We start from the raw sequence: 11,840 nt of genomic DNA, 5'->3' as shown, positions 1-11,840 counted from the left end.
TCCTATATATGAAACACCCATACACACTCTGTACTGGAATTCGAGGATCGAATCCTCTGTGATAGCCCTGGGCTCTGTGGAGAAGTAATATACATATCAGAGAACAAGTCGAAGCTTATTATCAGTGGCTCAATATCACTGAAGTGACAGAGGGGGAAATTTGCCTCGACTGAAGTGCTAGGAGAATTTCCTTTGACTCAGTAATGGGCAGCTGGGTACTAGGTCTCATTTGGGAGTCCGTTGGCTTTTTGCTCTTTTATTTGGTTGAGACACCGTCACATCTTCAGGTACAGTAACTTTTCCTTTCTCCTTTCTGTCTAATACTCATAACATTAACTTTACAGACTCACAATTCACTGCTTAAGCACAATCTGACTATACCTATTTAACACTGGGACAAAGATTCACAGATTCAACAACACAGCATTTGTTTCACAGTCAGTGTGAAGAAAAGCACAGGAAGTATCTTTATTCAGACAAGCCTTAAACTGAGATTACATTCATCATTACATTTCTGCAAAACAGACTCATGTGCCTGGTCAGTGAGCTAAAACAAGACCAAAAATGCATCTTTGATTTATATTTGTCACATTTGTCAGAAAAATGAATAGTGTGTAAAAAAAAAAAAAAAGAAATCACAAGATTTATTAGTCAGTGTCATAAAGTAAACATATTTTATTGTTTTATTTATCTTCAGTGAAATTCTGACAGTCCTGTGGAGCAAAGCACCTTGTGCATTTAATTGTAGCAAATACTGATGTCAATGACTTAGAGCGATAAACTTCTTACCTGAATAAAATGCTGGATATTCTATACATTTTGGAGATTTTAAGGACATGGTAGTGGAGAATAACTTTAATTTCAACTTACTTTTAATAGTAGTTATAAATCCTTGAGTTATTTAGTTATTTTGGGTTGTATACATAAAAAGAGGCCTTGACCCTGACTTTGACTACAGAACCAGGACAAAAGCTTTCCATCTTTCTGTTTTTAGCTGAATGATCTGACTGCTATCCACTACTGAAGATCTGCATAGCTTGCGGAACATTTGCATCACATACAGGACAATATAACAGCCCAGTTTTCCCTACAATAGGTACAGTTTAGTAGATTAGCTCAGCCCTTAGCTGGACTGTGGAACATCCATGGGGAAAACGGGGGATAGCACTGTGCAGCTCAACTCACCATCTGAGCTCAAGCAAGCTGTTCCTTTTGAGGAGATGAACCACAGCCTGACTTCAGATCTAGATGAGAGCAAGCAGACCCTTCCAGATCGAGGCACCTGGAAGGGCAAGTTTGACTTTCTGCTGTCCTGCATTGGATATGCCATTGGCCTGGGAAATGTCTGGAGATTCCCATATCTCTGTGGGAAAAATGGAGGAGGTAAGAAACAAGAAACAGATATTTTGGCTTTTTCCAGTATTAAAAAAATTAAAGCCCTTCATAGGTTCATGTTGTGATTTCTCTGAATACCAATAGTTGACACCTTTGTACTGAAATTTTAAAATAGTAAATTACGGTTCTGTGGGCTAGAGCAATTTGATTGGACAATTTGTCTTTAGCTTATCTTATATATTTTTATGGGGTTAAAAAGTATAATAGATGACAATCCACCTTTTTCAAATCATTACCCCAGCAACTATACTTCACATTCGCCTTCTCAATCACTGTTGATAATGAGTTATGGATGTATTGCTATGGCATTTATACTAGCTAAGCTGCTAAGCTGGTAGCCAGGCCATTGAATCAAATTTTATGCAAATGTATAATGTCCACTAATGAATCATTTTAAACATTGCCACAAATATTCTACCTACTGCATGTACCTACAGTAATTTTGGCTGCTCACTGTCAGATAGTCAGGTAAGGAAATGGTCTATTAATAGCTGAGCTAATGTCAGTGTCCTACAATTCCCTACTTCATTAGGCTTGGTGCCATGTGCCTGCTGATGTGTCCTCTAAATAACTGCATTCACACATTGATTTCTTTTGAGCTGCAAATCTATGACTCACCAGTTGAATAAATAGCTCAACAGAAATAGAAGCTCACAGTAAATGGTAGGAAGCCATGGCATAGCAGGATTCACTTTTATTTGAGGATTCATGAGAAGAGCACGCTAGTGATTAACTTTAATTAATTGATTTCTGACCATCGTTACGAATTAAAGGGATCACAGAGATGTACAAAACTGCCATTTAGATATTCAAGTGGCAGATGCATTGAACAATGTCAATACAAGGAACAACAGCTAATTTGGTAAAGATCAATGTAGGTGATGCACTGTATGTACACATGGACAAAGAAACGTATTGTAAGCAAAATCCACTAATAGAGTAAACATATTTAGAATTAGGAGTCAGTTTGGGTATAAGAAAAGTTATATATAATAGAATTGTCTGAGGTCTTGGTGTTATTTATTCCAGGAGCGTTTCTTATCCCTTACCTCACTACACTGGTGTTTGCTGGGATTCCTCTATTTCTGCTGGAGACTTCACTAGGACAGTACACATCAGTAGGAGGACTTGGGGTCTGGAAACTCATACCCATGATGAAAGGTATGAAATGTGCATGACCAATTATGCATACAGTGCAACATTAAACAAAAACACCACCCCTTTAATAATAAATCATCTTATTGCCCTTGTTGAATGGTCCAATACTTGCCAGGAAGATGTTCAGAAGCCAAAAAATCAGAAAAAAAAGTCTTTAGGGCCAAAGAAACACTTCAAAGTTCTGTTTTAAGCATCATTGTGTTGATCCATTCTGGAACTGTATATTGCTCTCTTCACTTAAGTTAATAAGAGCTTGCTCTTGACTGATAACACTGCCTGGCCTTGAAAGGACTTGGCTCTTTATTAGCATACTTGATTCCTTTTTTTCAGTAAGATTCATAGAGGTTTATATACTAAGAAAATCTGAGTGAGTTGCTTAATTAGTTGATGCTTTTAGCATTAAATACAGTAACCTAATATAGTATGGTGGTGGGCCTTTCTTGGAACTGCAGTGACTGGTGGTGGCATGATAGTCTATATAGTACTGATACAAGTGTACACAACAAGGCCTGTGAGTGCTGGAGAGTTAATTTAATCTTATACATAAGTCTGAGAATGCCTGGCCTCATCCAGCAGATGCTCATGGCTACTTCTGCCCTCTCATTGAGATATTCTTGACTACTCCTGCTTTATTCTTAATGAACAACAGATGCGCTCTAGTAGTAAGCAGGTTGGTGATGCAGAGAGCTGTCTGTTGTGAGGACACAAAAGGCATGACAATACGTGAATAATCTCACTTGGCTTCTTTAGTTCTGTACCTAATTGTAACTGCTGTTTTCATTAAGTTTGTTCTTCCAAGCCTCTCATTCACAATATGCTCATACTGAAGATCTTTTCAACACACTATTTTCTTTAGTATACAAATATAGAAAAGTAATGATTTATAATCAGACTATTCAGTGTCACTCAGAAGAGGATAGATTCCTCTGAAGATTTCTTCTTCATGTCATCTCAGAGAGTTTCCGTTGACACTGTTGACTCTGTTTTTCAATGATCGAAAGCTGGAGAATTTTGTAAAGTTTCTTTTGTGACAATGTCTTTAGTTAAAATCTATTGCATTATTCAAACGAATAGTTGATATGTGAACCTAGTTTCTTCTCTCTCTCTCTCTCTCTCTCTCTCTCTCTCTCTCTCTCTCACTCTCTTTGCGTCTCCCATTATTTGTTCTATTTCCATCTTTCTTCATCTTTCTGTCACAGGTGTAGGTCTGGCTGCTGCAGTTTTATCCTTCTGGCTCAACATCTACTACATTGTCATTATTGCTTGGGCCATCTACTACCTGTTCAACTCCTTCAGATCAGTATGTACTGCCTCTCTTTTGGATCAGTACCAGTCTATTTACTCATTGCTGCTTCAATTCATTTATCAAATCATTCATGATTGCATTTCAAAACAAATTCTCTTGTAAACCATGGCATTCATTCATTTATTCAGTCACTTAGATATAAATGAGCCTGCATTCCATAACTTCTGCAGCTGCACAGTGCAGTAGATAAGGCTTTAATGTTATTGAGATTCAAAACTGTTCCCTCACTTGCTTTACCAAGCACAATGTCCAAAGCTTTCTATTCTTTAAGAGGTTATTTCTCCAGGTCCAGCTTCCATTGTTACATTTATGAAGCTCTGTTCCTTGCTGGGTCTCTCTCCATCTCTCCTGAGTCCATCATCCTGGCTTTTTTGTGAACCCATCTCTACTCTACAGTGCACTTTCAAAGCCACTACAGAAATAATAATCATCTGGGTTTTTCTTTTTTTTTTTGAGCAGAGTGATATTTTCCATGACGGCTCTCTGTGCCATGGGAATAGCAACATTCTCTTTTCACTGTAGAACAGAGGCAGACTTTTACAAAGCTCAAATACCCTCTCACCCCACTTTACATCTGACAGTAACTCTGCTGTTTTTTTCTTTTCTTTTAAATCTCAACAAATTTCAATTTTAACAGTTTTGTCTAACATCTGTTTCCCTGGATATGTGTACAAGTTCTGCATGTGTAGTGTTGTGTTATATTTTCTGATATAACAAACATCAAATCAGATCATTAATTCTTTAGTGATCTGTGTTACTTGAATAAGAGGAATAAAATCCAACAATGAACAGACTATTCATCATTACATGTACATGTCAACAAAGCCACTTATCTGGCTAATCAGGTTTGTCCATCTGCCCATCAGATCCATCCATCTATCTACCCATCCATCCATCTTAGCATCCCTCTTTCCCTATCTTGTCAGGAGTTGCCTTGGCAGAGTTGTGATAACCCCTGGAACACTGATCGCTGTTTCTCCAACTACAGCCTGACTGATACCACCAACCTGACCAGTGCTGTAACTGAATTTTGGGAGTAAGTGGTCAGCCTTTTAAGCAAAAATAAATGCTGGGCATTGCTAAGTACAGAATCAGAGAGAAGTAATATTTACTGATTAGCAAGGCAGCATTTGTCATGTCATTATGACTGGCATCATCAAGTTACCCTCCTAAAATCCATCATAATGTAAAATTTGTGCACACATGAAGAGTATGTCAAGCCAAGGTTTATAGATTTTGAGAACTGGATGATTGCGCCTCAGATGTGCACCAAAGATTGTGTTCAATTTCTCTTTCATTGATGGTAAATCAAAGTGAATTGCTGAAGTTTCACCTCAGAGTGACCTCTTTTGGTTGATGAATGATCACGTCAGTGTTTGTTCCATTGAAATCTGTACTATGAAGATGGTAAATGTAAGATTAAGGTTTATTTTTGTGCATATTTTTTGTTGTATATATAAATAGTCTAACAGTACCATAAATAACATTAATAACAACATGTCTAACGGCACCTTTTTTTGACTTGTGTGAAGGCCTCTTTTAATTGCCTAAATACAATGAGGTGGAGGCACTTACTTAAATAAGGGGAATGCAGTACAGCAACATATATGCTGTGTGTATCCTTACAGGAGGAACATGCACCAGCTGAGCAGTGGCCTGGAGGAGCCGGGTGAGTTGCGCTGGCCGCTGGCTGGGACTCTTGCTCTGGCCTGGGTACTCGTCTACTTCTCTATCTGGAAAGGCGTGGAATGGACCGGAAAGGTATGGCAATTAATGCATATTACTTCACATCTGGCCTTGGTTTTACATGCAGAATTTACAAAATTTTCTGTCTAGGTTCTTAAAACGTCTGTTTCCTCTTCATTCCGTTGTTTATGGTTTATTGTTCATTCCCTCATTTGTGATCATTCAAATGTGTAGCAGCTTTTACCTAATAAATATTGTTCAGAGGCATTAAAGCACACCAAGGACATTCAGTTTATCCTTGCTGCCGGAAGATAATTGGATATTGATGCAGTCGGCATATGTGTACTCTCTAGTGGCCCAAAACCTTGATAGACATTGCCAATTAAACACAATTTCATTAACTTACAATGTAAACCAGGTTTCTGCACTACTGGAAATAAATCCCAATGATGTAGCTGGCTGAACATCTAAATTATAGTGTTTCATTCTCCTCAGGTGGTCTATTTCTCTGCCACTTATCCGTACTTCATGCTCTTCATCCTGTTTTTCCGAGGCATCACTCTCCCGGGGGCTAAAGATGGCATTTTCTTCTACATCACCCCTGACTTTAACAAGCTCCAGAAATCTGAGGTAGCATTCAGCTGTAGCCAGGATTGCTTGTTCACTTGGTAATGTTTGCATTACTGTTGAGGGCTGTGTACAAAAAAAAAGACAAAATAAAATTAGACAAAGACAAAAAGTGAATTAAATGAATTCATTAACAAATGGATGGTTGGACAGGGTTTTAACTGTTGCAGGGTTCTAACAACTAACACCTGAAAATATCACCTATGGTCTATGTCAGTATAGTCTATGTTATTATCCACACTGTTTCTGATTTTTTTTTTATTTTATTTTATTTTTATTTTGGGGTGATGGGCAGGGTGGGGGGTTTCAATGTCTGACAAATAATAAAATTGTATCGTTTACCAAAATACAAGACGGTCTGGGATTTTTGAGCAAAATTGGGATCTTCTGCCTAGAATCAGTTGCACATCATGTATCTAAATCAAGAAAAACTTAACTACATTCCCATAAAATGACAGTGAGCTGTTTTTATTAGCTTTATTAGTTTTTATTACCTGGCTGACTTTCTGCCAAGTTTACACTGGGTAGAATTCCATCATTAAAAACATCCTTCATGCTTGCTTCACAGCAATACTTCAATCAAGCTGTTATAGATAATAATAGTAATAGTTAATAACAGATTCAGTTTGTAGATGCTTAATATACCACCTATCAATTTATCTGAAATGCACGTTCATCTTCTCTTACACTACACAGCCAGTGGCAGACAGTTATAATATTTGAATGCCAATCAAAGTAAACTCAATGAATAAAACAATAATTACTTCAACAACACTTCTCTCAAGAGATAAGACAAGAGAGACTGATGCAGATGATGTGTATGATCAAAATGGTCACTTTTCCATCATAAACCTACCTCCCACTTCCACGGAGAAATCCATTCCCCAGAGCTCAACAAAGTTTACTAATACGGATGCCATGGAGTACACATCCCAGCACCCACAGACTTTATCACACAATCACTGTATACAGTATTTAAGGACTCCATTTCCACACACACACACATTGTGAAGTAATCGCTCACTGTATTCATATCTGACGTTACCAAATGTTTCTTTGTATATTGCTAATGTGGTTTCGGGTTTTTATTCTGTCTCTGCTCTGGAGTTTAATCGTGTTATAATAGTTTGCAGATCTCCTGATCTTTTGGCTGTTTGTGGATTCAGGATTTGGATTTGTTTGCTTGTGTGTTTCAAAATAAACTCTCACTGCATTTGTATCTGCCTCTGTGGCATAATAAAATGAATAAGCAGATTTTTATATAATATTTAATTTATCACAATTATTGGCGAATGAAATCACTATATAGCTGTTGCTTTTAATTAATAAGCATGTTGGTGTCTTTCAGTGGAGTTTGAAAGAAAACAAATACAATGATCTCTTCATGTTTGATTATAAATTGCTATAACGTTCTATTGTGATTGAGATATGTTCAAAACAGATACATATTTTTAATTCCACTATAGAGGACACTAGATGTGAACACACTGTATTCAAATGGATATTTCCTCCCTGTATTTTTTTAGGTTTGGCTGGATGCTGCCACTCAGATCTTCTTCTCTTATGGTCTGGGTTTGGGTTCTCTGATTGCTCTGGGCAGCTACAATACCTTCAATAATGATGTCTACAGGTAAGTCCTCCTTTACAAAAGCTTTGATGTAGATTTCCATTAGCTCATCACTTACTTACATATTCTCAATGTTGCAGAGATGCAATCATTGTGTGTTGCATAAACTCCTTCACCAGCATGTTTGCTGGCTTTGTCATCTTCTCCGTTGTCGGATTCATGGCCTACATTACCAAAAAACCAATCCAAGAATTGGCTGCCTCGGGTAGGAGGATGTACAGTATACACCTTTTATTTAACAGCATATACAGTACATACACACAGCAGCACTATACTGAAAATTCAATTACTAGACATTTCCCATTATAATATGTACAGAATGCCAAATGTATTCATTATATTGTCTTTTAGTAGATATATGATTGATGTGATTAAAAATGCTAATCATGTGCTCATCCTAGTTTGTCTGATTAATTTGAAAGGTTAATATATATTTTACTATCACATCATTTATATTACATTCTAAATGACATTTTGGGTAGTAAAACAAAGTAAAATAAAATGTATTATATGATTGGGTTTAAAATTATAAAATAAAAATTCACATCACTTACCATCATTTACATACAGTAGCACCAGAAGCAATATAGTGAACATTATTTTGAAATTAACACATTAAGACATTTTTGAAGTAGACATAAGACAGGGGCAAGGTATAAATTTCATCAAGGTTTTAGCTTAAAGTGTCTAATGTGGAGACAAAATGTTCAGTCTGTTCTGTGTGATTGTAAAAATTCAGGTCCAGGTTTGGCTTTTCTGGCATATCCTCAGGCTGTGACTCAACTTCCTATGTCCTCTCTATGGGCCATTCTCTTCTTCTCCATGCTTTTGATGCTTGGACTAGACAGTCAGGTAAAATACATATTGATGCTTAAGTTTTTATTATTTTATTGTTTTACTAAATGACTTAGAAATCCATCACTAATAGTAATTTAGACCTCAGTGGATCAGGACATATGGAGTGCACTGTATGTGCAGCAAAGTAATGGTCTATTGTTTCTCCATAGTTTTGTACTGTGGAAGGTTTCATCACAGCTTTGGTAGATGAATATCCCACCATCTTAAGGAAGAGGAAGAAATTATTCATCCTGTTGGTCTGCATTATATCATTCACCATTGGCTTGTCCAACATCACACAGGTGTAGCATAACTCTACAGAAATTGTGTTGTGCCTGCGGTAATTTAAAATAGAATTATACTGGCCTAGGTTGAATTTCCTAAAATTTCTACAGCTTATGTTTAAAAGATGTTTACTTTATGATGTGTGTGTTTTTCTTGGTTCATGTTCTCTCTCAGGGTGGCCTGTACGTATTCAAGTTATTTGACTACTACTCAGCCAGTGGGATGTGCCTTCTCTTCCTTGTCTTCTTTGAGACAGTCGCCATAGCCTGGTTTTATGGTATATCTCGCTCATAACATACAGAAACATTAGAGTAACACTGCAGAGTTTGTAAATCCAACCTTAATCTAGTGTAAACTCACTTACAATGGAGGTCTAAGGTCAGTTGGCAAATAAATTAATACTTTTTTAAAGTGCGAGTTCATTGACATAGTCAGCAACTGTCCTTGGGTTACCACTATAAGTAAATGGAATTTCCATTCTTTTTCATAATGAAATGATGTTGGAATTCTTGTTCATGTAGTTCCCACATGCACTAAAGACCTGATGAGTCAACATCAGATAAAAAATGTGGGCGCGTACGGTAGGCTTAATTAGTGAATACCAGAGGCATCAAATTTAGAGCACTGGAGAAATCGTGTTATACAAAATAAAAAAGCTGTAAAACCAAAAGAAAATGCCACAGCATACTTGCCCTATGCTTACACTATGTACACGTAGACAATTAAAAGTGCTTTTAAAAGAGATTTTTTTCAAGCTATTCTGGGACACATGTTTTTAATGTGCAGCAGCGAAATACTGAACATATGGAAACGCTCTATTAGTTTCTATTTAAAATTCCCATCATCATCATCATTAATGTTGTAATGAGCTGTTCAGTTCGAAAACTATGACCTTGAATTTAATAAAAAAAAAACTATTTTACATTTTAATACCAGGGCTAAACAGAAAAGCATTTCTGAACAGCTAATAATACAATGTGACACTAATTATTACATGATTTCATTTCTGCCTTTGATGTCCTTACCTCTTTGGCTATAGGAGCAGAGAGGTTCTATAGAAACATCGAGGAGATGATCGGCTATCGCCCGTGTGGATGGTGGAAACTCTGTTGGCTCTACTTCACACCATCAATCTGTTTGGTATGGAAAAAAGTGTCTGTACATGAGAGAAAATCAAACATACTGGTTTATAGATGTGTGAAACCAAATTTGGAGATATTTACATTATTTATATAAATTGTACATTTTTAATAACAGTGTTATTCAACTCGATCCAACTGAGGAAAAGAAAATTAAAAAATGATGATGTTTTGGGTGTGGAGGGGGTTTTCACCTTCAGTGCAATAGAGATGACCCCTCTCACCATGGGCAAGTATGTGTTCCCAGACTGGGGACAGGGTATCGGATGGCTCATGGCTCTCTCCTCTATGCTGCTCATTCCTGGATACATCATTTACATGTTCTTCAACATCAAGGGAAGCGTTCATCAGGCAAGGCTGCTTTATCTGATTGACCTTATAACATTAATGTCTTTGTACAAGGTGTTGACATGCTAGTGCTATGCACTCAGCAATGCTGTCTGTCCTCTGCAGCGCTGGCACAAAATGACAAAGCCCACTGAGGAAGCCAGGCCAAAAGAGGACAACCATTTAACACGACAACACTACCAAGCAGGAATAATGGCTGAAGCCTCTGTCTGATGTCAACAAAAAACTGAGGGCACAAGAGAAAAATGCACCCTTTCTGTTTAGCTCAATCAATATAATATGATGTATAATATGATGAATGTATAAAAGACTCACCAAAACTATATACTCCATGTATGGCTTTTTCAGTATGCAGTTTTATAACTTGAGCATCTTGCAGAATGTACAGTATATTACTATGAGTACGCAAAAGAGGCAGGCAGATTTTTTCCCTAATATGTATACTTAGTAATATTTGTAGATAAAAAAACAGACACACACACATAGACACACACACACATGTATATATACACAAAATTCATCCTGTTAGAAATGTTGTACACTTGTAAATGTTCAGATTCAAATTATAAGCTTGTACATTTGCTGAAGTTGTCAGTGTAAAGACTGATTACTCCTAAAGATATATTTCATAGCTATCTTGTATAAATGTGTTTCACAGCATTTCACAGTATTTATAGTATTATACAGTATACAGATTACATTTATAGTATTTATAGTCTGCCTTCGCTAATGGTTTGCACAATAAGACACTATACGGCACATGCACTCAAGAGTATATGTTCTTTTAGAAATGAGGATTCTTTATTCTGCCTGCTTAAAACTAGCTCATTCATTAAAACAAGTCTGTCTTTAACAGGCTTGTATTAACAGGCAATAATTTTGTACAGTATATTGTCTTTAACTCTGTCCAGGGTCTATCCTGCCTTGATGCCCGATGACGCTTGAGATGGGCAGAGGCTCCCCATGACCCGATGAAAGATCGGATAAGCGGTACAGACAATGGAATGGAATACTGTCTTTATTCTAATACCGTAAAAATGGTCAACTCCTTCGTATTTAAGATTTATCCTGGTCAGGATCACCTATCTCTCAAACCCTGGGGAGGATGGTTGTTTGTTACACCATGCAAACATACACACATTCATTTAATTAGACTTTAATTTCACCTACCTGCATGCTTTGGAAAGTAGCATGAAACATGAGAACCAGGAGAAAACCCACATCATTTATACAAACCCCACACAAACAGCAAACCTAAGCATAGAACTGGACATGGAACTGGGAGGCATTGTTGAAGCAGTGAGAAATCAAAGCTGCCTGCTGTGAAACCACTGATGTCCTGAAATAAAAAAAAAAAAAAAAATCTACTGTACCAAAGTGGGTCAAATTCATTTTAACTGGATTAGTCTGAGATGTCCTAAAGGATACAATT

The 11,840-nt window shown here is 37.0% G+C and overlaps 1 protein-coding gene across 1 annotated transcript; it reads left to right on the top strand.

Annotated features, from left to right (window-relative positions):
* The first annotated feature begins 1,145 nt into the window (after positions 1-1,145).
* On the top strand, positions 1,146-10,621 carry slc6a1l (solute carrier family 6 member 1, like). The gene is made up of 14 exons (XM_058417813.1): positions 1,146-1,383; positions 2,425-2,556; positions 3,753-3,853; positions 4,786-4,895; positions 5,488-5,620; positions 6,041-6,175; positions 7,699-7,802; positions 7,880-8,004; positions 8,539-8,651; positions 8,807-8,938; positions 9,096-9,198; positions 9,961-10,061; positions 10,244-10,411; positions 10,514-10,621. Exons 1-14 carry the CDS (start codon positions 1,146-1,148, stop codon positions 10,619-10,621), a joined length of 1,803 nt encoding a protein of 600 aa, XP_058273796.1.
* Positions 10,622-11,840: the final 1,219 nt, after the last annotated feature.

Source organism: Hemibagrus wyckioides, linkage group LG19 (genome assembly GCF_019097595.1).
Source record: "Hemibagrus wyckioides isolate EC202008001 linkage group LG19, SWU_Hwy_1.0, whole genome shotgun sequence".
Classification (NCBI taxonomy): domain Eukaryota; kingdom Metazoa; phylum Chordata; class Actinopteri; order Siluriformes; family Bagridae; genus Hemibagrus; species Hemibagrus wyckioides.
Note: the sequence above shows the minus strand (reverse complement) of the source record. Positions and strands in the feature narration are given on the sequence as shown.